Source organism: Plecotus auritus, assembly GCF_963455305.1.
Source record: "Plecotus auritus genome assembly, chromosome: 8".
NCBI lineage: Eukaryota > Metazoa > Chordata > Mammalia > Chiroptera > Vespertilionidae > Plecotus > Plecotus auritus.
Window position 1 is genome coordinate 25,602,585 of NC_137782.1, and position 27,777 is coordinate 25,630,361.

Sequence of the window (27,777 nt, forward strand, 5' to 3'; positions counted from 1 at the left end):
CGGCCCAGTCCATTTAGAGCCACGGGCAGGATTGCTACAGGCACTGGAAAGGCAAGTACCTTTACGATTGTCCTGCCACACCCCACTGCTTCCCTGCAGCTCACTTCAGGTTTGCAAAAAGGGAATGACAACAGTACCTACCTCATCAATAGCTTGTAAAGATAGAATGAATTTATATCCGTAAAGACCCCCTTGTACGTAGGGACCCCTCTATTAAGTGGTAGGTTAAAAACAAGTCACCTAAGCAACATAACGTTGCTGTAAGACATTCTAAGAAGATGTCAATGTGGCTGAGTAATAGTCCATCTGTGACAGTGACTGAGCATCATCAGCTCTCTAAGTGGTTCAGGCTTGACCTGAGCTCTGAAGAAGTAGGAATTAAGGGGCAAGAGGGAAGACGAGCCGACCTGACAGAGGTACCAGAAGAACCAAAGCCCTCTGGCAGGAGAACTAAAGAAAACTGACAAAAAGGCCAGCATGACTAGCACAGAGAAAAAATCCAGGTCCAGGTCAAGAATGGTAGAAAAGGAGCTTGACTAGGAAAGTAGGAACTAAATTAGGAAGGGCCACTTACTACGTGGACGATTTGGGACAAGTCACCTTATCTCTCATTTGGCTCATCTGTAAAATGGAAATAAAAATAATATCGATCTTACAAGGTCCTTAAGGAAACAGAATGAGTCAATATTCGTAAACCACTTAAAATAGTGCCATGCACACAGTAGATGCTATAAATGTTTGAAGACAACATTAGAACTTTTTCTGAAGTACAATGAGAAGACATAAAGGTGTTAGAATATGGATGCAAGGAGGATGGATGAAGGCAGGGCTGGCTATGGGCAGGTGAGAGTGGTTGAGTAAATGGAAGTGTAGATGGATTGTTGGATGGAAGAATGGTTGGGTGATGGAATGGTTTTGGCTGGATGGATGGCTGGATGGATGGAAGGACGGACGGACAGATGGATGACTGGGTGAGTGACAGTGGATGTTGTTTCAGTGGATGGAAACATGGTTGGATATTAGGATGGGTGCCTTGTAGATGGAAGCAGTTGAGTGAATGTGGGTCGTTGTAGATGAGAGGATGGATGGGTGGTTGAAGGGTGTCTGGATATTTGGATGGGTGTCTGGATGGTTGGGTGGCTGGATGGTTGGGTAGGTAAAGAGATGGTAAGTTGGATGGGTGGATGAAGAAACGGTTGAGTGGATGGGTAATTGTTCAGATGGATGTTGGAGAGGTTGAGTGAATGGAGGGTTGTTCAAGTGTTTAATACAGAAGTTAGGTGAATGGAGGGGTGGGTGAACAGATGGGTGACTGGGTGGTTGGATGGGTATCTGGGTGGTCGGATGGATGGCTAGGTGACTGGATAGTTGAATTGATAAACACAAAGTGGAGTGGGTGGGTGGGTAGGGTGGATCGTTTGGTGAAGAGTTGGTTGTTCAGGTGAATATTAGAAAGGTTGGGTGAATGGCAGGATTAAGTGTATGGAGGGGTTGGTAAATGGGTGGATGGGCGTAGCTGAGGGAGAACACGTGACACCAGATCTGAAGCGCCTCCAATGAACGCTCTAAAGGTCCTGGAGGATGTTCTGATGGTGTTTTTTGTTTTTGTGTGTTTTTTTTTAATGGGCAGAAACAGGTGTGGAGACATGTCCTCCTAGGTGGCCTAGTCCCAGGACCCCTTTCCTCAAGTGGGCCCATCCCATCTGTGCCCACGCCGGGTCCTACCTGGAGGCGGCAATCTCGGCCTTCTGGCGCGCTATGGCGGCTGCGCGCTGGGCGCCCTCCATGCTGTGCTCCACCTTCTGGCGAACCTTGTTGCTCTTGAGCGGCAGCATGCGGCGCTTGGTGCCTTTGACCAGCACGTTGTGGCGGTACTTGCCCTCCTCGCGGTGGCCGTCGGGCAGCGTGGTGCAGCCGTAGCCGTGGCGCAGGTTGTCCAGCCACTCGCCCTCGTAGCGGAGGCCGCTGGAGCGCTCGCTGACGCCGAAGCCCGAGCGCTTGTCGTTCTTCCACTCGCCCATGTAGGTCTCCGTGGTGGTGGCGTCGATGTCAGCCTCGAAGGGCGCGGCCTCGTCGGCGACCTCGACGCCCTCGCCCAGGCTGGCGGTGGAGGCGTTGTCGCTGGCGCCGGAGCTGAGGTCGCTCTTGAGGAAGCTGACGCGGCTGCGCTGGCTGCCCAGGGACGCGCGCGACTCCGCCCGCCGCAGCTTGCCCAGCAGCGCGCCCCGCTGGAACAGGCCGCCCTTGGACGCCCGCGCGGCCGCCTCGGCGTTGGCCAGCAGGCTGAGCGCGAAGCCACCGCGCGGGATGGCGGGCGAGGGCAGGGGCGGGCCGTCCGAGGCCGGCGAGGCGGGCGAGTCCGGGGCCACCGTGCCATTGCTGTGCTCGCTGCGCAGGGACGACAGCGACGTGCGCAGCGGCGAGCGCACCACCACGGCCATCCCGTAAGGCACACTCTGGCGCACACCATAGCCGTGGCGCATGCCATTGGTGAACTGGCCTTGGTAAGTCCCTGCGGGCGAGGAGAGGGCGAGAGGGCGAGTCAGTGGAGCAGCAGGATGGGGCCCCTGCGAGTGCACAGTGGCCTGGGTGTGCCAGGGCAGGAGGGGCAAGGCCATTGGAGGGGCAAGGCCATCGGAGGGGCAAGGAGTTCAAAGTCATGAAAACAGGCCAGGCTCTGAGGGTGTGAGGTTACACGCGTGCGCAAGAACATGAGCGGACAAGCCACAAGGAATTTGTGCAATGGTATGAATATTTTCATTGGTGGGAACATGGCAAGGTCACAAGTGTGCGAGATAGTGAGGTTGGGAGAATAAGAGCGTCAATGTGCAAAGTTGTGTGAGCAGGTGAGGCCCTGGAGTGACGTTAAACAAATGTGCAAGAACACGAATGGGCAAGCCAGAAGGGGTTTGCATGGTGTGGATATTTCTGTTGGTGGGAACACGCCAAAGTCTTTAGTGTGCAAAATAGAGCAAGGTTGAGTTTAGCAGTCCATTTTAAGTGTGAAGTTGTATGAGCAGGTGAGACTGTGTGTGTGAATTTAAATGTGTGCACAGATTTAAAATTACACACAAGAGAATGATGGTGCAAGAGTGAGTAGGCAAGACATTGGGTTTGTACAGTAATGTGAATATTTACACTTGCGGGTGCAAGGTAGTGGGAACATGAACAATCATGAATGTGCAAGGCCGTGAGTGCACAGAAGGTGACCAAGGTCATGTGTGTCTGTCATAATGATGTAACATACGCTTATGAGAGCATTCGAGGTCTTGAGTGCAAGGAAAGGCAAAGTTGATTGAGGGTGCAAGACTGTTAGAGGGTCAGAGTGCAAAGTTGTGCAGCACGCAAGGCTCTGTCAGCGTGTGAGGTTAAATGTGTGTGCATGGTCATGGCAGTGTGCAAGGTGATGTGAATGTCCAAGTTCATGCATGAATACGACAGTGAGTTTTGCAGTCGTGTGAAGGTAGGAAAGCATGTGACTGTTGGAGAGAATGGGAGAGTGTGTATTTGTGCAAGGCCATGTAACTATATGAGATCATAAGTGTGCAATGCAGTGTATCTACAGTGGGGTGAGTACCCAAGGTTCCATGGAGGTGACATTATGGGTATGTGAAAGGTTCTGGGTGTTCAAGCCAAAGCACAATATGAGGAGATATTCTAGGATAAATGAATATGTGAGGTTGTGGGCATTAGTGAAACTGAAACCATGTAAGACCATGTGGATGCAGGATAGTGGTGTGCCAAGGAGACCTTGTGTGTCCATGAGTGAGCACGTGAGCTCCTGGGAATAAGACTGTGCGTGGGCCACCACGTGCAAAGAGGCAGCACAGAGTAGTAGTCTTGGAGCACAGACAGCAGAAGCCAGGCTGCTGGGTCCAAATCCTGCCCCCGCCCTTACTAGCAGTGCAACCTTTGGCAAGTGACCTACCCTCTCTGTGCCTCAACTTCCTCATCTGTCAAACAGAGATAATTGCCTCTTAATTCATAGGGTTGTTTGAGGTTAAAATGAGCTAAGATCTCTGAAAATTTCAGAAAGAAAAGATACGTGTGTAATAATGTGATTCTACAAAGTTGTGCTAGTGTGTGAGGTCACCTGAATTGTATGAACAGGTCAATACAAAGCTGACACAATATCTTCCTACTCCACCACCATCCTCATGTGCTGTGCTCCCCAGGGCTCTCAAAACCTTCTCCCCATCCTCCCTGGGTGATTGAACCATCAGGTTTTTATAACTGTCATCTATGTCCTGCTGACTCCCCCTGCCCCAAATATATCTTTAACCCCTTCTTCCCTCTATAGCTCCACATGTCAGCCTGGAGATGGAAGCCCCCCAGATGTGACACAGCTACCACCAACTCATCATCTCCCCCTACCCCCACACACCGTCCACCGTCTCTCCCCAACAGCACCACTGAAAGCCAGTTCTCTGCCTTCATCTTCATGCCTCCAGCATATAGAACAGTACCTGACACAAGGTTCACTGAATTGGGGGCAGGGAATCCAGGGCTTTGGTTTTAAACACATGCCGATACTTTCCCCTGGTTTACCAAATAATCCCAAATGGCCTTCTTCTCATTAAATAAATCCTTCTGCCCCCGGTGGCTGGGTAACTGAACAGCCAGCCAGGTACGGGAACCCTAGGTCAGCGGAACAGGCATGCTCCCAGTGGGGCCTTTGCGTGGGTTGTTCCCTCTGTCTGTATCTCTTTTCTTCCAGATAACTGTCAAGTCTTTTGCTTCATGAGCCCTATCCTGACTGCAATCTGCCTGCACCTCCACAAGCACCCAGACATCCCCAGTCTCTTTTTACTTTTTTTCTATTGCCTGTATTACCTTTTAACATGCCATATGATGGGTTTACTGTATTTATTGTCATTCTCTTCCTGCTAGAATGGAAGCTCCAGAGGGCGGGGATGTCTCCTGTTTTGTTCTCCGATGTATCCCCAGCACCTGGAACAATGCCTGGCACAGATAGGTGCTCCACAAATAATTGCTGACCGATTGTCTGAACCCGTACAGAAACTCCATCTCATTGTGTGACATTGAGCAACTCTCTTCTCTTCTTAAGGCCTCCATTGCTTTATTGGCCAATGACATGGTTGGACATGAAGCTCACTGAGGTTTGGCCTCACGTTGACTTGTAGGACTTCTAGAAATTGGGGCACTGTGACTGTGGAGGGGAGGACAGCGTGTCCACATGTCTCCAGGCTGCCTGGTCCCCTCCCTCCCCCCCAGCACAGGCGGCTCCAGCTCAAGCCCCCTCTCCTCCCCACCTCAGCCTTTCGCCATGAAGAACCCCATTAGGACCATGCACAGTGTCAAGAGCTCACTTAAACCCCTCAGGGTCCTGTGAGGTGGGTCCCATGATGATGCTGGTTTATAGGAGAGGAGGTTGGTAGTCTGAGAGCTAAGAAGGCAGATTCAAACCCAAGTCTTCTGACACTCAGAGCTCATGCTCTGAGCCCATGGTTCTCAATCCTGACTCCCACTTTGGAAGTTCTGAAAATAAAATACAGATCCCCTAGGCCTCACCACCAGAAATTCGGCTTTAATTTGTTGGAGAGAGACCCTGGTGCTTGCAGCCCTTCTGTATAGTGGGCAGGAGCAGCCTGAGGTAAGAGGGACATCAGGGCTCCCCTCCCTTCAATGACCAGTCACACTGGGATGTAAGTTCCATGGAGACATGGATTCGTTCTTTTTTGTCCTCAATGTATGGGGCAGTACCAAATGGGTACTCAATGAATATTTGTTGAATGAGTGAATAAATAATGAACAACATGCATTATATAACTGTTTATTCTCTTCTTTCTGCTCTATCCATCAGAAAAGGGCTCTGTGAAATGACTGCAGAGGTATTTAATGATTCCTATAAGACTCCCCCAAGATGACACAGCTAATAAAAGCACCAGAACCAAAACTCACATCCATGTCTAGCCATGTGCCTTTGAGTTGTCTCAGAAGAAAGGGGGTGGGGGAGTGGGGAGAAGGAAAAGTAAACAAGAAGAGAGCAGAGAAGGTGGTAAACTGGGGAAAGAGAGAAGACATCTAATCTCTGGGTTGGGCAAGTTTGTGAAATTAAATCAACCCTACTACCTTTAGCTTAAATTTGGCACGAGATGAGTTGACATGGTCCCTTTAAGCCCAGGAAAAACTAAGATTGCAACAGAAGAGCAGCTCTTGGTCACCAGTTGAGGAAACAGTTCGGCTATATTAGGAAACTTACAAGCAAGTGTCAAGAGGCACAGACACCCAGGGGAGGCTGGGAGTGACGGCTCTCTGGGAAGGATTGGAAAAGCCAAGTGCTGGGGCCATCCGCAGCCTGACTCTCTCTAAGACAGGACAGTGCTCTCTGGGGGACAGGAAGAATGCATTGGAAGAGGGAGAGAAGGGGGACCCTACGCAGCTTTCTAGCTGCCAGAGGCCCTCTGTGGAAGGAAGTGCCTCCTGATCCCCTTAGGGCTGGCCCCTCACTTGGCCTTGTAAACACTGCAGGGTTTCCCACTGCCTCAGGGTAAGGAGCAAGATTCTCAGGAGCCTACAAGGCCTGGCATGGGCTGCGGCTGCCCGCCTGTCCTGACTCCTCTCGAACAGCTCTCTAGTCACACTCACCTTCCTGCTTTAGGGCCTTTGCACATGCTTCCTTTCCTCTTCTTGGCGTGCTCTTCGCCTCCCTCCTCCCCTGGCCAACTCGGTTGATATTTCAAGCCTTGGCTTAAATGTGACTTCACCCAGGAAGATTTCTTGAACTCTACTCCCGAGTACTGCCACGTGGTGTCGTGTCACTCTGTACTTCTTCTTGGCACTTTCCCCAGTTGCAGTTAGATACTTATTTTGATCATTTGTTCACCTTAAGCCTTTCCTACCGGACTTTGGCTTCCAAGAGAGAGGGAGCCTTGTCTAGGTAGTCCTGCTATGATCCCAGCATCTAGCACAGTTCTCAGGCCCCAGGAAGCCCTCAGTCAACACCTGATGAATCTGTATCTCTCCTGATTGCCACCCTATGTTCTCTCGGGGGCAGGGACCACATCTGCCTTTCCTCGTGACTCAGTATATGGTAAGTGCTCAGTAGTGATTGGCAGTGACTGCCACCCTTGTTCAGGGCTTGAGGCTCAGCAGCTCAAACTCTGGGAGTTACAGGGATACTTATAAAAGGCTAGTGAGGGCCATAACTATGGTACATACAGTCCAGTCCCTCAGACCAGGCTCCTAAATTTAATAAAACCTGCGTATCGCCTTCTCTCTGCAAGTGCCCTTCTGGTTTAGTGGAGAATGACCCGAGTTTTAACCTTAACTCTGACACGGAATAGTTTTAAAATAGGCATAATTTATTTAAACCTGCTGAGCCTTGTTTTATCCTAAATTAGAGGTAATGAGACCTACTTCATTTATTCCTTGACTTCAACAACCGTTTGCTGTCGATACTGCAATCTTGGTGCTAGGTGCTGGGGCTAAAGCAATAAATAAATTGACATGGTCCCTGCCTTCAGGGGCTTGGAGTCTAGTGCCAGGGTTAGACTACATTTAAGCAACCAGCACAGAAATAAACGTTAGGCCGCCACAGCAGTGGTCCAGAGAGATGACGGGCTGGGACTTGGCAGTGGAGTATGGAGGATTGGTTGATCAAAGATTAATTGAACTATATGGGAGGCAGCTAGGACAAAGGAAGTGCTCAGTAAAGGCTAGCTTTTTAAGAAATATTTTTATTGATTTTTTTAATTGATTCAGAGAGGGGAAGGGAGAGGGAGAGAGAGAAACAATGTGAGAGTGAAGCACCGATAGGCTGCCTCCTGCATGCTCCCTACCAGCCCGCAGCCTGGGCATGTGCCCCAACTGGGAATTGAACCAGTGACCTTTCGGTGCACGGGATGATGCCCAACCAACTGAGTCACACTGGCCAAGACTAAAGGCTAGCTTTTTGACAGGTCAGAGTCTTTGCTCGGGAATGCTGGCCCAGGAAGGATTAACTGGAAAGACGAAAAGGACCCAGGGAGGACAGAGAGAAATCAGAGGGAGGGAATGAGACCAGCCCCCATTTTCTGCCTTGGTCTGCTTGTTTGTAAGAAAGCAGCCTTGGGCCTTTAAAGGCCCAGCTTTCGCTGGTTTGGGCACACCCCTGACTAAGGGAGACCAACGTGCCTCCATCCTTGGGAAGGAGAAAATGTGGGAGTTTGTTCATCAGTGAGACCTGCCTCCACGTCCCCTAAACACACACGTTACAGAGTAGTTTCTGTAGTACAAGACCCACTCGCCAAGCCAGAGATTATGGTTTAATTGCTGTGGACACTGGAGTTTTTAAAAGCACCGTAAGTGATTCTAATATGCCGCTTGGAGTAGAGCTGTGAAACCTCTCCTCTAACCTCCAATTAACCAACATGCTCCGTTCCTTCTGTGAAACCTGCTAACTGATGCCCTTGGCCCCGATGTGCTGGCAGGCAGGCCGTGTTCTAATAGCCCACACACTTCTGAAACCACATGGAGTTGCATGTTTATTTAAGACTGTTCCCAAATCAGCTGTGCTCATTATGGAAGTTATGTGATTTACTAATAGTTATATCTAAGCCAACGTGTTTAGAATTTTTAAAAAGGGTTTTAAAGAAAAAGAGGGTTTTATTTCTCTGAAAACAAACTGAATGTTTGTGGGTGTCCATGAAGGACAATCCCTAAAAAATTGCCCTCAAATTCAGTATTAATAATTATAAAAGATTGGGAATGAAATTATAAAAATCTAGACATTTCCTACACTGAGATTGTTCAGCAAGTGCCTTTAACTTCTCACTCCACTCTAAAGAAACCGACAGAACTGGACATTGTAGATGACATACGAATGCCAGGTAGTGAGAAGCTCCATCGGCTCAACCTGGGGGGGACAGGGGAGCAGGTATTGTGCCAATACTGTGGGTGACCCAACTGCAACTCTCCTCTTCTTTGCTGATAGAACCTCCACTCTATTCCAGGCTCCAGTCCTCCTCCACGGGACTCACATAAAGGTCCCCAATCCAGGAGTAAATCCCCATTGCTCCAATCCAGACATTTAGGCCTATCCACCTTGCCAACGATTGGATCAGATATGACCATGCGATGAAATTTGGCATTGAGACCTGCGGGAAAGTCAGCTGGATGGGTGGGGAGAGGGAGACAGGAAAGAGGTCTTATAAAGACAAATATATAGGGAAACATGCCCTTTTCTGCTGATGGATGTTGTTGTGTGTGAAGATGACCCCGGAGCAGTGGCAGCCATTTGGGGCCATGAGGAGAGGTAGCTGAGAACAACGGTGACACTGTACAGATGGCAGAGCAAAAGGTGGTGGGAACCTGAATCTTTGTTTATGCTGTTGAGCTTCCATTAACCTCTACCTCTGGATTCTTGTTTATGTGAGATTATAAATATCCTTGTTGTTTAACTTTGTGTTGTCCAATATGGTAGTCACTAGACACATGTGTTTACTGAGCACTGAATTTCAAAGAATTAGTACAAAAAAGAATGTAAAATATCTCACTAATAATTATAAATTATAATGATAATATTTAGCAATGATAATATTTTGGATATCATTAAATAAAATATATTATCAAAATTAATTTTACCTTTTTTAATCTGGCTACTAGAAAATTTAAAATTACATACATAGCCTGCATACATTATATTTCTATGGGAAGTGCTGGTTTAAGTCTTTTAGAGTTAGTTTTTTGCTGCCTGCAGGCCAAAAAATATATACAGGGGTGGGCAAAAGTAGGTTTATAGTTTGTATGGAAAATAATGCAATAATTAATCAATAATACAAGAATAAACCGTTTCATGTACTCACAACTGTAAACCTACCTTTGCTCACCCCTGTACATCCTAACAGATATAGGTTAGGATTTTAGAGTTGGAAACATTGAAACTACGAATTTAAATGACTTGCTGATGATTACGTAAGTGTGGCAGTGGGTGGTGGTCACAGACAAGGGACTTGGTCAGTGCTTTCGCCTCGGCACCACTGCAAAGCTGAGAACATCCCTTGCAAGTCAAACCTCAGCTCCAAAAGCATGGCCGCTTCAGAAACCCAAAGGAAGTCTAGGAAATCCAGAGTTCACTTGGAGGCAGAGAAGAGATGAATGGCCAGACCAGGGACTGTGCCTCCAAAGAGAGAATGGACACAGAACACCGCCCCTTCTGGCCAGAGACACCTGCCTATTTCTAGAAAACTGTCTGAGGTCCAAAGGTCAGTGTCCCTGGAGGGCCGAACAGAGATGGAGAGAAAGGAATCAGGACCAGCTCTTCTCCAGGGGTCTCCACTGCCTATGGAAGTCCTTACCTAACAGTCCAGTGTCTTCCTGACCTCGACCCCATCTGCCTTTTCAGCTTTGTCTTCCCAAATCTGCCAAAGCCCAGTTTCAAAGCCACCTCCCTTAAGATACCTCCCAGGCCACCTTCTCCCACCAAGGTCTCATTGCTTCAGCCATTCCTCACTTCTTACTTCCTGTGGCAATCATCTTGTCTATATCTTGCCTATTTCGTCTAATAGCCATCCCTGGTCCTTCTGCATGTCCTCTCACACTGTCTCAGATGTGAGCACAAGATCACTGGGCAGGACCATGGAGCATCTACAGATTTCACCTGGGATTTACAATGGTGGGTGAGCACCAGAGAGTTCAAGGGTCAGTGGCTCCTGTCCAGGCACAACAAAATCAGACCAGGTAAACCAGGAATGTACATTGTGGTGAACATACCTGCCCATGCCATAGTTACCCATACAGATCCTCCTGAGTTTAGAGGGCCTATCGGAGCTTGGCTCCAATCCACCTTGATAAAGACCATGGACCCAGCATCCCAGAGAAAGCAAGTCAAGCCTGGGACATATTTGGGGGCAGCAAAGAATAATGGAAATTGCCTGGGCTTTGGAAACAGATAGACCCGATTGTGAATATCCCTTTAATTCCCCCACTTCTCTTTATTCCCACGCATCTATCTATTCCAGGCCTCACCTGTCCTCCCTGGTTGATTACAATAGCATCTTCCCTGGTCTCCTGCCTTTCCTGGTGCCTAATTCAATCCACCCTTCACTCCACCAGCCTCATCGCCTTTATAAGATGCAGATCTAATCTGGTTACCCCACTTAAAACCCTGCAATGGCTGCCCAGTGCCTTGAGGATTGCCGTGGGTCCTAGAAAGCACATTCTGAGACTAAGATTGAAGGGGGGCGATTCTGTGGTGAGTGCTCTCAGATCAAACACCTGTAAGGAAGGAAGCAGGAGTCAACAGCGGAAGAACTTGAACAATTGCTACCAAGGCGTCAGCTGATCCCATGAGGATCTCTGGAGCTGGCCCTTCAGAGTTGTCCAAAATCAAAGCAAGAAGGCTGGGTCTTTGTATTCTGGTATCAACCAGTCTTTAGCTATGGGTTTCCCCAGAGTGAGGCACTGCTATTTGACAGAGGGCAATGTCCAGCTATGAGCCATCAGCAGCTGAGGGAATGAGGACCCTGGTCCTGATGGGGCTCTGAGGGTGTCCTGCAACATCTACCGTAAGGATGAAGTCACACTCCTCACTGTGACCCGTGAAGCCTGTATGACCTGGGCCCTGCCACCTTTCCACCCTTATCTATCCCACTTTCTTTCTCAGTCTCTGTGCTCCAGCTTTTTCTTAAACACAACAGACTCCATCCTACCTCCATAGCTTTGCACGTGATGTGCCTTTTGCCTGGCACAGTGTGGCTCTCCTGGCACCCAGTTAACCCCTGTTCATTTCTCTGCTTGGCAAAGGAGGCCTAGCAAGCCCACTCTGCAGGTGGCTGTGAGTAGTATATCTAGCAATATCTCAGGCTCTAAAATGTTGGCTATCTTCACTTCATGGGAAAGAATTGCAGGGTGACCAGTCATCCCAGTTTGCCTGAGACTGAGCTGTTTCCCCCAGGGTGAGACTTTCAATATAAAAGCAGGACAGTTCCAAAGCAACTGATTTGGGGATGGCTGGACACCCTAAATCTGGGTGGGAAGGAAAAAGGGGCATTTCATATTATCACAATGTTCTGTGGTACACTGGTAAGACAGCTCTTTGGGAAAAGTAAATAAACAACCCTGATTTGTAACCTTAGCCAATTTCCATCACAGAAGTATTCCCATCATTGCCGGTCAAACTACCAACAGTTGAACAGCCAACTTGCAAGAGTCTTGAAAATTTAACAGTGGGCTCTCGTGAGCTGGTAGGAGCTGGCGCCAGCACCCGTGTCTAATAGACTGTCATGTTCCTGATATCTGCAAATAGGCAACATGTTCATACACAACCTCAGCTTGGCAGTAAGTGAGGGTGTCTCCATCCCAAGGTCACTGCTTAAGTGGACCTTGGAGACCATCTAGTCCAAGGCAACACGTAATCTGCCACCTGGGCCACCTCTTCCCCATGCTCTATCCACAACAGACGTTGCTACTTGATCTCAATGCTGGACCTTCCTAATGTGGTCGTGCTGTCTCCGCTCGCCACATCTCCAGGCAGACACAGTCAGATAGCTGGTGATGCATGTGAAAGAAAATCCACTTACCCTTAGAGGTAAGTGTAATTAAGCCTCTCATTATACAGAGGATGAAGCTAGGGCACAGAGGTTTAGAGGGACTTTTCCAAGACCACACAGCCAGGCTCAGCTGGGACTAAAGAACAGATCTCCTGCCTTGATTGCTCTTCCATCTTCCTTGCTTTGAAGAGCTGAGTCCCACAGTGGAGAGAACAAAGGGCAATCTTATGGGATCTGAGCCTAGATTCTAGAGAATTCTGCTTAGAGCCCCCAAATACTTTTTATACCCTGAAGGTCTGTATATAAATGTCATTTATATGTTGGGAGGAAAGGCACTTTATAAAATTATAAAAGTCATATATTCTTTTTGCATAAAATTATAACAATAGAGGAATACTAAAAATAACATATCATTTCTCCAGGGGTAATCGCTGTTAAGAATTTAGGTCCTTCTGGGCTTTTTTCCCTCTCATTTACAAGTCTATACAAATGACAAATAGACTAAAAGGTTAGCTGTTCCCCACTCTACCACTATCCCTGCCACTGAGAACACTACCTAGCACATACTAGGCACTCAGTAAACACTTGTTGAATGGTTCTTGTTCACTTTAAATGTCTTAGATTCCTTTCTAGGGTGAAGGTGGGTCCACCTTGGTCTTCTTACTGGATTGTACTTCACGACATGGTTTGTGAGTGAGCTGAGTGGTCCCTTTGGGTGAGCATTTAGACTGAGATGTTTTTCCCATAACAGTCCCAAAGCCTAGCGTGTCCAACAGGCATCTGTGCCCTGGAAACACTGAGCTCCTGACCTTCCCTGTTCGAACCCTCATTCTATCTCAGTTCATGGCAACACTGTCCTTCCCTGGCTCAGGCCAAAGCCATGAAGCCATCCTTGACTCCTCTTCCTCTTGCTCCCCATCCAATCGATCAGCAAAACCTATGGGCTCTACCTCCACAAGAGCTCTCTAGCTGGTTTGCAAGGTGGCACCAAGTCCCTTCCCATGGCTCCCAAATGCTGCCGCCCATCAAAGCTCCTCTGTCTCCGGTTTCCCAGGATCACCACTAGAAGACCTAATGTGGAGGAGCTGATGGCAAATGTCACAGCTCCAGGAGCAGGGTCAGGTTGCAGGGATGTATGACAAGTCCCTGTAGCCTGAAGGGCTCCCCCCCCCCCCCGCTCCCTCCCCCCCCCCCCCCCCCCCGCTCCATCCAGAGGCTGCTGCCCCGGATGACGCCCCACAGCTTGCACAAGAAGCAGGGGATTAACCAGGTGACATCGCCTGGATGCTGACAGCCTGGAAGCCCGTGACCTGGGTGAAGCCCCTTTGCCAGGCACTGGGTCAGCTCAGCGACCCTGTGGGCCTTGGAAACCAGAAACAATTGTGTCTGTGAAGGGGAGAAGCAAAAGGGATCGAGGGGAGAGTGCCTTGGTTCAGAAGGAGGCCACCCAGTGGTCATTCAGGCCCCTGTGTTTAGTCATCCCCACAATCCGCATGTCCCCGTGGCATGTCTAACAGGCATCTGCCTTCCGTGGTGTTCAATACTGAGCTCCTGACCTTCCTTCTTCAAATCCTCATCCCATCTCAGTTCAGGACAACACAGTCCTTCTGTGGCTCAGGCCAAAGCCATGGAACCATTCTTGACTTCTCTTCCTCTTGCTTCCCATCCAATCGATCAGCAAAACCTATGGGCTCTAGCTCCAAAATAGATCCAGAGTTCAACCACTTCTCTCTGCCCTTGCTGTGTGGGATGGGGGTCCAAGCCACTGTTGCTTCTCATCTGTGTTATTGCATAAACTCACTAATAGGTCCCTTTCTGCACCACCTCCTCTCCCCCAAACAGTCTCTCAAAACAGTAGCCAAGCACGGCCAGCGTGGCTCAGTGGTTAAGCATCGACCTATGAACCAGGAGGTCACGGTTCAATTCCCGGTCAGGGCAGATGCCCGGGTTGTGGGCTCAACCCACAGTGTGGGGCGTGCAGGAGGCAGCCGATCAATGATTCTCTCTCATCATTGATGTTTCTCTCTCTCTCCCTCTCCTTCCTCTCTGAAATCAATCAAAATATTAAAAACAAACAAACAAAAAACAGTAGCCAAAGGAATCCCTTTAAACCAAGTCAGATCCTGTTGCTTTTAGAGCCCCCACTTTTCTCAGAGTAGAAGCCAGATTCTTAGAGTGGCCTGCAGGTCCCTGTATGAACTGTCCCCACTCCACTCTTCCTGGCAGAGATGTGATATGGGTGATGTTCCGTCCTTCCCTATACATTTCATCAAGGGCCATATTGTCAGGTTGTCTTATCACTGATGCTGTGCGATTTGATCACTTTGTGAAGATGGTATCCATAAAGGATTCTAATGTCGTTAAAAAATAAAAGGAATAGAAACTATTGTGCATGCCAAACAGCATTTCCTGCAGGCCACGGTGAGTGCCCCCAATCTAAACCGTGAGCAGCATGTGCTTGAATACTTTCAGATTCAAGGTGCTCACTACCCGAATGGCAGGAGGAGGGGGTGCTGGAGTTCTCACTGCCCCTGGATCGCTCTATGGATTTTGTCAGCTAGGTCTAGATCCGTCAACTCTCAGTTATACAGGAGCGCGTACGGGCCCTGGATGCTGCACTCGAGACCAGGCCTAACTGCTCACCTGCTTAGGAAGGCTAGGAGACAACAGGACAACGCTCTGGTCTATGGCAGGAAGCAAGCCCCACACCCACACCCCACCCTCCGCCAGGGCCCTCAGAAAATGAGACTCCACATTCTTTGCAAGGGTGTTTCAGCAAGGGCTGGTCCAGGGAACAGCTGTGGGGACACGGAATTAGCAGGCCCTGGAAACTCAGCAAATCCCAGGAGACCAGCCTTGGACGAGGGACTTGGCCAGTTGGACACATGCATCACAGAAAACAAGGCCACAGAGAAGAAAGAGTAATTACATCCACTTCCCTGTCTTGCTGAGGGTCCACTCCGCTCCCCCCGGGGTCCCAGATAATGCCAGGGAGCTGGCATGACCTCAACTCAACCAGCTGTCACGCTGACCCATGGCTGTGAACTGAGGCATGAGATTTTCAAGATGAGGTTAAATTATGCTGATTCTACATTCGAAATGGAACCATGCCTGGCATGGATTTCATCTACACTGGCAGGACTCAAGGCAGAACTAAGTGAATCAAAGTCTTGGCTTATTAAATGCTCTAAAGTTAAAGCTAACTTTTGTGCTGAAATATTTTCTCCAAAGCAAGGGCAGCTGAGGTACAGGCCATCCTGAATTAGCCCTTTGGATTGTACACAGAAATACAGAAAGGAGAATATATGTCTCAGCATTCCTATGTGATAAGCATTATGCTAAGTTCTCTTTATGTATCATCTCATTTCACTGTTTCAATCATATGTTGAGAAGGATTTTGGCATCCTTAACGGGAAAAAGGGAATGGAAGCTCAGAAAGGTTACACAATGTCCCCAGGTTCATAGAATTAAGAAGTGCCACGGCTGGGATTTGAACTCAGATCTGGCTACTCTAAGCCCCAAGTGCTTACTAGTAAGTACCATGTGGCTCCCTTTAGTACTATCAGACTCTCTTAGGACTTCTACACATGGTGTTTAATAGCAATAAGAAATTTTCTGTTAAAAGATGTTTTTCTTAAATCTGAAAGTCAAAAAACAAACAAAAAAAATCCTATTAGAATGAAGAAATTAATTTAGCAAGGTAAAAGGATCCAAAGCCAATATACAAAAATAATTGTTTATATAACCTAGCAGTGAACAATTAGAAAAATGAAACTTAAAATGCCTTTTACTATATCATAAAAAATACTTAATTTTATTTAACTAAAGATGTGCAAGACACTGAAAACTACAAAACATTGCTGAGTGAATTAAAAATCTGAATAAATAAGGATATATACCATGTCCATGGACTGGAAGACTCATTGCTGTTAAGATACCCATGCTCTCCAAACTGATGCATAGATCAAATGCATTTTAATCAAATTCCCAGCAAACTTTGTAGTAGAATTCTATGAACTGATTTTAGAATGTAAATAGAAATGGAAATAACCTAGAATAAACCAAACAGTCTTGAACAAGAAGAGCAAAGTTGGAGGATTTACTCTGATTTAAAGTTTACTATAAGGCTCCAGTAACCAATAGATCAATAGAAAAAATATTCCTTTGGGGAGCAATTAAATAAATAAATATGGACGCTGATTAAAGGAACACATATCACAGGCCCAGGTAATGTGACACCAGGCATCACTGCTTAGGATTTTATCCTGGCAAATTCATTTAGCTTCTATGTTCAAAGTCAGTTGGGCTAAAATGAGTTGAAGTTATCCACTTTGGGGAGGAGAAAAAAATTGAGCATATTTAGAACATAGAAGCTTGGGTTTTTGACCCAGTTGTCATAGTTAAACACATAAATATAATTTTCCAGCATGTAATAAAAAGTGCTAAACAGATGCCAAACTCTGTCCTAAGTGCTTTTACATATATCAGGGCATCATTTAATTCTCTCAACAAGATAGAATAATAGTTCTCTATCAACAGGATCGAGTAAAAGAGAAAATAGCAAGTACTGTACTGCATCAAGAAAGGGATGATCTTATGATGTCTTCTGATGAACATTTTACATTTGTGTGTGTGCATAGGATCAAAATATGAAGTACATGCCCCACAGCGGGTTGCAATCATGAACATTGCAAAGCTGCTAGTGTAGTCAATGGGAGAGCTGTTAAGAAGCCTAAATGCATGGAAGGTTCTTAGCACAGAGCTTGAGCTTCACTCATGTTTCCTGGGCAGCTGCATGGGGCCCTGAGCTTAGAAGGCCCTGCACGTGGCTTAATGCTCTGCTGTCGCCACCTGAAGTTCTTCCTGATTTGGTAGAAGGGGCCCCACATTTTCATTTTGCACTGATAGTCCTGATTCTTTTCTGTAGTCATTTTTCATCCATTAAAATACTTACATTATGAAATATTACCAGGTATTATCGGATTCTACCTCTGTCTCTTGTTAGCTAGAGGACTGTGAGTGAGAATACTTAAAATAATCTGTGTCCAAGTTTCCTCATCTATAAAATAGGGGTAATGCAGTCACTATAGAAAGCGGTATGGAGATTCCTCAAAAAAATTAGAAATAGAGCTGCCATACTCCAGCAATTCCACTTCTGGGTATTTATATGAAGAAAACAGAAATACTAATTTGAAAAGAATACTAATATGCACCCCTAGTTCATTGCAGCATTATTAGTTATAGTTAAGATATGAAGCAACCTAGATGTCCACAAATAAATGGATGGATAATGAAGATTGGTGCGTATATACAAGGGGATATTATTCAGCCACCGAAAGAATGAAATCTTGCCATTTTCAACAACATGGATAGATCCTAAGAGCATTGTATCAAGTGAAATAAGCCAGAGAAAGACAATACTGTATGACCACACTTATATGTGGAACATTAAAAAAATGAATAAACTAAAAACAGAAGTAGGCCCATAGATATAGAGAACAAGCTGATGGTTGCCAAAAAAGAGGGGTAGGGGGATGGAAATTTAAAAAAAAATTTTTAATACAAGAAACAGAGAAAATATAGTTTTTTCAACGAATGGTATTACCTAAAAATAAAACAAAAAAAATTAAAACCTTTTATCTAAGGATGAGATTAACTCATCCCTTAGTCGTTTCTTTTCCTGGTCAATTAAACCAATTATTTTAACTTTTCCTCATAAAATAAGGTAAAATAAAATAGGAGTGATATCAGCACTTCCCCGTAGGTTGCTGTGAGAGTTTAAGTAACATATGTGCCACATGCCAAGAACAGCACCCTGCACATTGTACACACTTCCCAAATGTTAATTATTATTATTATTATTATTATTATTATTATTAGCCTTATGGAAAAGCTGGTTTTTCCACTGCACATTTGGGGAGGGGATTATTGAGTTAGATCAATGGTTGGGGAACTTTGTTTAATAACCTGTTTGAGCACCAGATTATTTTGAGAATCTGAGGCTTTCTGAGAAACACCTCCCAGAGGAACGCAGATAGTCCATGCGCAGATGCACACATCTTGCATTGCATACATCTCGCCTCAGCTTTAGGGCCTTTATAGGCCTCTGAGGCAAAGGCTCGGGACCCAGGTCCACAACCTCAGAAAGCATCGCTCACTAAAGACCCTCTAGTCCTGAAGTCTGTGCGTCTCTGGGAACAGCCAGGCACCCCGCAGTGTACTACTGGAGGGCCCGGAATACGCTTGCTTTGGAGTTTTAAGTCAGCAGCTATTTTTAGTTGGCTCTATATGGCCAGGGGAGTAAAGGGCTATAGGCAGGGGAAGGGTGCCAAGAAGCTTACAGCAGGTTTAGGAGGCCAGAGCCCCCGCGCCTGTACCACCCTCCCCTTCCCACCAGAGAACTGGGGGGCTCACCCTCCAGCCAGAGAGACACTTTAAAATCATGATTTTCAAACTTTCTGACCATGATACAAAAGTAATAAATAGTAAGAAATAAAGTTGATATTACAATACACACATAAACGTAGACATTTTTATACACACAGACACACACGTATATCTCCAACTGAACCAATATTTTAGGAAACAGTACTTTATCTTATTCTCTATGAAACACTGTGGTATTTTCTATTCTACTCTATTCTTTCATTTAAAAAAATGCAAGTCATGACCCACTGTGCTACCTATTAATGGGTTGATACCTCCAGTTTGGAGTGCTGTGTTTTTTGTTGTTGTTGTTGTTTGTGTGTGTGTGTTTTTGGTTTAGAGCAGGCACCTATAACATTTGACTGCCAGGTAAGGTGGGGAGGGGAGGAAATGGGACACATGGTCCCTTTGATCAATACATCTCAAAACTTCAGATAAGATGCAAGTTTCAGCTCAATCTCCGGCTGGACAGCATGTTTTGGACCTCCTGGCTTTGTACCCTTTCTCTCCACCTGGAGCACTCGTCCTCCGCCTTGTCACTTGGCTGACTCCATACATAGGAGCCTGGCTTGCCACTTACTCCTGGAAGCCTCCCTGAATGCCTGTCTGGTCAGCTGCCTGCCTCTGGCTCCCTTAGTCCCCGGTGGGTACTCCCCTGCCTAGTAGCCAACACACTACCCCCACCACTCAGTGTAGTGTAGTGCTGGCTAAATAAAAAGCACTCAATACACATTTATTGAATGAATTAATGATAGTTAATAGTAATAATGGCAACTACCATTTATTTATTTTTCATTCCTCACCCGAGGATATTTTTTCCATTGATTTGTTTTTAGAGAGAGTGGAGGGGAGAGAGGAAGGGGAGAGAGAGAAACATCGATGTGAAAGAGACACATTGATTGGTTGCCTCCCACACACACCCCAATCTGGGCTGGGGATTGAGCCTGCAACCGAGGTATGTGCCCTTAACCAGGAATCAAACCCGTGGACCCTTCAGTCTGCAGGCTGATGCTCTAACCACTGAGAAAACCAGCCAGGGCAGCAGCTATCATTTGTTGAGTGCCCATTTATCCCATGAGAAGTCTTAGTAGAGATTAGGATAAACTCACTTTATGGATGAGGAAACTAAGGCTCTAAGAGATTAAAGAATGTGATGGAGCCAGGATGTGTAATAACCCAGGGCTACCTGACTCCCAACCTTCCTAATCACAGGATCTTAATTGCCCACATTCGGCCCAGCGCTACCCAGAATGGGGCAAAGGGCAGGTCCTTAACAAACCCTCGGGGAACCGATGACAGGTTGATTAAAGAGATTTTCCAAAGCAGTGGCCATATCTAATTTTGGAGAGTTGCACCTCGTGTGTGGCTTGAGAGAGAGGATCTGTGAGGTTTCCAGGCTGCTGGAAAGTGGGGTTCTCTCATTTGGGAAAAGACGCTGGACCAGGTCTTCTGGTCACCTGAATACACCTTGGGTAATACCCAGGCCTCTGCAAAGCCTCCTTGATCTGGCCCATGCCCACATGTCCAGGGCCGCTCCTGCCTGCTCCCCTCAGTCATTCTGTTCCTGATACCCTGGCGCTCTTGCTGTTCCTCAAGCACCCCAAGCCCAGTCCTGCCTCAGGGCCTTTGCCAGGGCCATTCCCGCTGCGGGGAAGTCTTCACTCTAGAACTCTCCATCCTGCTTCTCAGACTACCCTATCCAAAAACATCACCCTCTTCCTTCTTTGCTTTTTTCTCATAACACTCGCAACTTCAGGAAATTACATATGTTTGTTTTCCAGTTTATTTCTGTCTTCATGAGACAGGAAACTTCCTGAGGACTTTGCTTGTTCACTGCCCCGGCCCCTGGAACTCGTGTAGGATGGTGCCTGACATATAGATGATGCTCTATAATATTGGTTGCATGAATAAATGAGCGCCCCCCCCCCCCCACCGCTCCCTTTAGATATATCAGGAGATCAACCTATAGCTTCCCCAAAATATGTGTCCCTGTGACTCACACCCAGGCCCCAGTCACACACACCTTGGTGTGAGAGGGGAAAGAGAAGAAACATTTGGCCCCCGTGTACTGTGCACCACTTTGCAACAGTAATTGGTACCTGGCAAGCACTCAAGGGTTATCTCCATCTTACAGCCAGAGAGATTGAGGCCTGCTCTCTGCTTGTCCCCAGTGCTTAGCATAGTATTGGGCACAAACATCCAGTGAACTGCATTGCACTGAATTGCAGAAGTTCAGCAGCAGCTTAAGATCACTGAGTTAGGAAGTGTGGTACCAGAATTTGTCCTCAGCGCTGTCCAGTTCCAGCCAGTGCTATGCCACCGCCATGGCACACATAGAAACTCCAGGGATAAACCTCGTTAACATCCAGACACGTTCGAGGGTGGACCCTTGCCAGATAGCCACACACTGGCAGCCCATTCAGCCCATCCTGCACCGGGGGCCACTCCCTACATACCCAAGGGCCTCCGCTTGAGCAAACCCTGGGCTGACTATGTCCTTCCTGCCCCTGCTCCAATGTCCTCTGGCGCCAAATACGTATTTTTTCAATGAGCCATAGCTTTGAGTTATCTGTGTCAACGCCTCTTCCCAACAGGCACACGAGGGAGGCATAGAATGACCGCAGGCTGGAAGGACCCTGAATGAACACTTAAAGCAGGAGCCAGCTAACGTTTCCTGTCATTGAATAGTAAATCTTTTAGGCTTTTGTGCCAAGAGACAAAATTGAGGATGTCATGTAGGGACTTTCATATCATTTTCACAAATAGTGTTGTTCTTTTGACTTTTTTTCCCCAAACATTTCAAAATGTAAAATTACTGTCAGCTCCCAAGCTGCACAAAAGCAGGCAGAGGCCAGTTTGGCCTGCTATCTAAAGTTTGCAAGCCCCTGTTTTAAAGCAGGACTCCTTAAGCTTTAACATGCATAAAAATTGCTGGATGAGCCTAAAATAGATGTCTGGGTTGACCCTCAGATTCCGATTGAGCAGGTGTAGGGGGACCCCTGAATTTGCATTTATTTCTGATGATACCTGTCCACTGACTACATTTTGAGTACTTATTTGAAAATACCCCATTTTATGAATGAGGAAACTGAGGCCCAGATAAGTGATATGTTCAAAGTTACCCCCAGTGGAGGAGGTGATGGTATCTATTCTGCCAATTCCCAGGGCTGTTTTGCCACAGAAAATTCCCCTCCATTTCCTGAACCCACTGAGTTCTCTCTTTCTCCTGAGCTTTTTACTTATTTTTCTCTCTCCCACTCCCACCCTCACAAATGCAATTTCCCCATCCAGATCCAACTCAAATGTCCCCACTTCTAAAGCATCCTTCTCTTACTGCACTCTGTACATTCTTGTATATAATGGTTTGTCTACAAGCCTATCTTTGAAGCCATGGGCTGTGTCTTATTCCTCTTTATATCCCTTTACAATGCTTGCAAATAGGAGGTACCACAGAAATATGCACTGAACAAAAGAATGCGTGCATGGATGGGTGGGTGGATGAATGAATGGGTATTTCATGACCTATTCCTTGAAAATCATTTTCTTGGCAAATTGAGCCTAGACCCCAATTCTCCTAGAGCACGAGTCTGTCCCACAGTCGATGGAAAACCTGGCATGTGAACAGTGGCAGTTACATCTCAATGAATGTGTGATGGGTGTGTATTTATACGGCAGGCTTTTACTAAGCACTCCTGCCGGTCCTCTCGATAGCCCTTTATTGGTCCCACCTTTCCTAACAAGAAAATGGGTTCTGGAGAGGCAGAGTAGTTTGCCTGAAGTCACACGGTAAATAACGCCCTGGGCCCTCTGCTTCTGTCATAGTGCCCCTTGCTCCTCCGCCTCCACCCGTGCTAGTGCTCCTCACCGCCTGGGCCCACCCGGGCTGGGCTCACCTCCGTCTGCATAGGTCTCCGTGCCGTAGCCGTCCTGCAGGCCATTGTTCCAAGTGCCCTCGTACTTGGCTCCGCTGCTGCTGCTCTGCCGGGTTCCATAGCGTCCCTTGAAGCCGTGTGTCCACTCGCCCTTGTAGAGCCAGCGTCCCTTGGTCTCTATGCCCAGCCCATGCCGTTTGCCCTGGCTCCAGTATCCCTCGAAGGTGTTGCCGCTGGGCCAGGTGTAGACGCCCGCCACTTCAAAGCCAAAGTTCCAGGAGCCCGAGTATTCGCCCTGGCCCTTGGGGCCGGTGCACAGCCCGTGCCCGTGGGCCTTTCCGTTCTCCCAGCCCCCACAGTACGCCCCACCATCGTCAAAGTCAAAGCGGCCCCCACTCATCTCATCATAGCCCCCGACAACCTGACTGTCCTCCAGCTTGGGGGTTGAGGGCGATGGGGTGCCAGCGGCACGCTCCAAGCTTGCTCAGGGCCGGGCCCCCCACTCACCACCGCCGCACCCCAGCAGGGGGAAAGCAAGATGCCACCAGAGGCTGAGTGAGCCCAGGAGCCAAGTCAGCACTGGGTCGGCTGGTCAGTGCCATGCCTGGGAGGCCCCTCTCAGTCAGCCAGAGGAAGGCTGCCAGTTGGGAAGGAAGCAGGAAGGAGAGATTCAAACCCTCCACAGAGCATCCCGAGTCTGGCTTCCATGGAGTCAAAGGAAAAACGCTGTGATCCCTTTAAGAAGCACAGTGAAAGCGTGGGGTGGCAGGGTCCCCAGTCCGTCTCAAAGAGGGGAAATTCCCCTCGGTGACAGTCCCAGCCCCCAGGCTGAATTCCTGCAGCCCGCTGGCCCCTTCTCCTCCACCCCTGGGTGTTCGGGGCTGTCGATCTCCTGGAGGCTGCCCCGCCCCTGTCCAATCCTGCCCTCCTCCTGGGACAGAAAGGTCAGTGTTGCCCTAACAAGGCCATTGGATCTCAGAAGCTGCTCCCAAAATAACCCCCTGGCCAGCCCAGCCTCCTTCGAAGTGGGAGGGGTGTTTCAGATTGGGCTGGGGCTTCAGACCCTGGGAGTGGCGGCGAGATGAGGAAGGGAAGCTGAGAACAGTGTAGGCAGCTGGGGCGCTCTGATGGCTCTTCTTCCCCTGGGTGAGAGCGCTCTTCCACGCCAGGTTCCCTGAGTCTGTGGGAGGGAGCGGGCGGAGGAGCTGGGAAGGGAGGGGAGGGAGACTAGCAGAACACCCTGTGCTGGCACACTTAGAACCCCCCAGAGCAAATCTCAGCCCCACCGCCACTCACATGCCCTCACAGGTCCTGGGGCTAAGGCACCACTGCCAACCCCAAAAAAGGAATCTAGTGACTACAGAGAAAGGAATGGGGCCTGGTTTCACAGATGCTTTTGAAAGCAGAGAAGTGAGGGTCTAGAAGCGGAGTCTGGAGATGCAGCAGATCTGAGTCCAGAGCTCATGCACAACCCCGAATTCCCTCCACCCAGGAACTCTGAGAAAACCTGGGAGGTACTGTGTGCAAAGGCTCGGATCACTCCCTTTCCCTCTCCTGCAGGGTAAATACCTCCTCTGGAGGGCGAGGAGTCTGTCTGTCCTCCATCTCTGAGACCCAGAGTTGCCAGTTGTTTTGGAAGGAGTTCATCTCAGAAACACTCAAGGATCATGATTTTCTTTCTTTCTTTTTTTTTTTTTTTAATTCTCTTTCCAAGCTCTTCTGCTCTGGTGTCCTAAGAGCCGGTGAAGCCAGACTTCATAAAGTTCCTGGGGCAGGTCAGGTTCCCAAGCTCCAGTGAAAGGGACACATAAATCTCCATGACATGAAGCTGTGGCCGGGGCTAATGACTGGAAATCCCAACTGAGCCCAGGGTTAACAGGAGCATAGAGTAACTCCGAGGAAGGTGGGAACCACCAAGAACAGGAAGCTCTGTGTGTGTGTGAGGGGGCGGGGGGGGGGGGGGAGGAGAGAGAGAGAGAGAGAGAGAGAGAGAGAGAGAAGAGTAAGAGAGAGAGATGGGGGAGGGGAGGACAGAAACTATTAAGAAAGCAAGCACAGGAGGTCCCTGAGAACATGACACAATTATCTGATTTCAAACTTATCATACCCAAATTGCAGGATGACTTAGGCCACTTAAAATCACTGCAGAAGTTTGTTCATTTCAGAAACGGATAGAAAATGTTTTCTCCCTTCCTCCCAGCTGATTCCTAGTTCTTAAGACTTGGCTCCTTCATCATTCACAGCCCCCTGCCTTGAAGGGCCCCTTCTGTGTCCACATTTCACCCCCAAGTAGAAACACCAGCCTCTGCGCTCACTATCACTGGCTGTTTGCCAAGCTGACAGCAAATAGCAGTAGATAAAGGCTGTATGTATCATCTGGGTTTTGTCTCACCACCCCGCCAGGTTGACTGACAGCCTGCGTGCACACTTCACTAAGAACAACACCTCAATGCTGTCCACAGAGTTCTGCTTTTGCCACTTCTCACCTAAGTCCCTGGAGAATCCCAGGTTTCTTTCTCGCTCGGCTCTCAAGGGGCGGGGAAAGGACATCTCAAACTGGAAGCCCTTTGTAGTTAAATGCTGAGCAAATCACCATAATCCTGTCCTAAGGCTGCCTGGCCTAGCGGACTGTTCACCTACATAAATTTAGCCACTGTTCACCGTGCAGCTCCCTACAGTGGTTCCCTACCAAGGGCCTGTACACATAACAGTCACCAGTAGAACTTAAAAACATGGATTCCAGACCCCCCCATCCCACCCCACCCCCAACCTACTGAATTCAATTGTCCTGGGGGGAGGCCAGGACAGTTAAATTCTTTTTAAAAGATCAGACAAATCTGACTCTTATTCCTGGTTACCGCTGTAATGTTGTCAAATTAAGAAACTGTTTCTTGCCAAAACCAGTTTGGCTCAGTGGATAGAGCGTCGGCCTGCGGACTGAAGGGTCCCGGGTTGATTCCGGTCAAGGGCATGTACCTGGGTTGTGGGCACATCCTCAGTGGGAGGTGTGCAGGAGGCAGCTGATTGATGTTTCTCTCTCATCGATGTTTCTAGCTCTCTATCCCTCTCCCTTCCTCTCTGTGAAATATCAATAAAATATATTAAAAAAAAAAAAAGAAACTGTTTCTTAATTTACATACCAGTGTTCATGAATTTACTGACTTAACATAGGCTATGTATGTTACCAAACTCAAGGGGTTCACCACTTGAGGTACTTTATTAAAAAATGAGACATGGTTGTCCCAAGGTAGTTTTATTTACTTGCAGCAAGTAAAGAAGACGGGGGATTTATAACCAAAGCTCTGTCTCCTGGAAGGGAGGGTTAGTCATTGCTTTCATGTTGTTACTTTCATGTTGTTTTTTTATTTTTTTGTGTTTTGTGTTTGTGTTTTTTTTTGCAATTGGCTACTTTCATCCCCTTGAGTTCTTGTCAGCTCATCCTGTTTACTGTTACATCTGCAAAATACTGTGCTACATTTTAACATTAAGCAAGAATTAACATTTATTAAGAGTGGCCCAGCTCTCTTCCTCGGCGCTGCCTACCGAGTTGGCAGCCATCTCCTATTCAGCACCAGGGCTGCCCTCAGACCCCTCGTGAAACCCAAGATTGTCAAAGAGAGGACCAAGAAGTTCATCCGGCACCAGTCAGACCGGTATGTCAAAATTAAGCGGAACTGGCAGAAACGCAGAGGCATTGACAATAGGGTGCGTAGAAGGTTCAAGGGCCAGACCTTGATGCCCAGCATTGGTTATGGGAGCAACAAGAAAACAAAGCACATGCTGTCCAGTGGCTCTCCGAAGTTTCTGGTCCATAACGTCAAGGAGCTTGAAGTGCTGCTGATGTGCAATAAGTCTTACTGTGCTGAGATTGCTCACAACGTCTCCTCAAAGAACCGCAAAGCCATTGTGGAAAAGCAGCCCAGCTGGCCATCAGAGTCACCAATCCCAATGCCAGGCTGCGAAACGAAGAAAATGAGTAGACAGATTGTGTACACATTGAATTTGTGTTAATAAAATCACAAAATTCTGCCATCTGGCATTTAAAAAAAAAAAAAAAAAAAAAAAAAAGAATGGCCTAGACCTTGAGACCCTTGTCCTATCTAACACATAGGGTAAGTAATTGTGGAGTTAGAAATCTGTTCAAATCCCAAGCTGTGTGACCTTGAACCAACTGTTAATTTCTCTAAACCACAAATTCTTCATCTGTAAAAGTACCTTTCTCAAAGGGTTATTAAGGCTAACAATATCTACCTTATATGGCTGGGTGAAGATTATATGACTTAATACTGTTTTAAAAAAGGCCTAGAACACACTACACAACTAATAAATGTTAGCTATTATTAGTATTATCTTCACCTGTTACTTTTCAAACTATTATGCTTAATAGTCACCAAAGCGGGAAGCGATCACTCCCTAAATATTACTTACTTTGACATTGGGGTACTCCTTACTCTTCCCAATATGTGTTTACTCAACATTATCCTGTGGTTTTTCATTTTTTAAACTGATAAACTATGTTACTGTTAAAGGGATACCTTGACTTCTTAAAAGTTTAAGTAAATTCTTTGCCAAATTTGCTGCTGGCCTTACCGGGACCAGGTTGAGCTTTTTGATCCTGCCATCTCTTTTTGGCCCTGCCCTTAAAACCAATGCGGTTCAGGGAAAGGGAGACCTCTTGTGGCCAGAGGTGCATTAAAACAGATTTTCCTTAGGAAAACCAAGTTCTTTCCACCAAATGGAATTTACTAAAACTTGGAGTGAATTTAAACTGTTTTAAAAAGTATCTATCTCATTCCTCTTTTCCCCGGGTCTTTTCTTGCTCCATGGCTCTTTGTCAGGTGGGGTAGTCACTTGTGTCTTATGTTTCCTTCTCAACTTAAGCGTGACTGCTTCCTGGGGAGCCTGGAGAGAAGGGAACTGAAAGGCCCCAACAGAGAGGACGGCTCATGGAAACCCACCTGAGTTCTCAGCGCTGAAGTCTCAGCTGA

General features: G+C 47.4%; 1 protein-coding gene and 1 pseudogene across 3 annotated transcripts in view; one reads left to right on the top strand and one right to left on the bottom strand.

The window, feature by feature from the left end:
- Nucleotides 1-23,730, bottom strand: part of LOC308256381 (junctophilin-2) — a 38,172-nt gene extending 14,442 nt beyond the window's left edge. Inside the window, exons 1-2 of one of the 2 annotated variants that reach the window (XM_080684639.1) lie at nt 22,811-23,662; nt 1,726-2,512 (exon numbers count right to left, since the gene is read on the bottom strand). In XM_080684639.1, coding sequence (XP_080540765.1) covers nt 1,726-2,512; nt 22,811-23,189 — 1,166 coding nt within the window. In that variant the 5' untranslated portion in view covers nt 23,190-23,662. Of the gene's footprint in view, nt 1-1,725; nt 2,513-22,810 lie in introns of both variants that reach the window. The other variant, XM_080684640.1, reaches the window with a different exon arrangement.
- Nucleotides 23,731-24,252: 522 nt separating this feature from the next.
- On the top strand, nt 24,253-27,510 carry LOC308255899 (large ribosomal subunit protein eL32-like; annotated as a pseudogene). Its single transcript has 2 exons — nt 24,253-24,303; nt 26,279-27,510. The product of its transcript is annotated as a large ribosomal subunit protein eL32-like (transcript).
- Nucleotides 27,511-27,777: the final 267 nt, after the last annotated feature.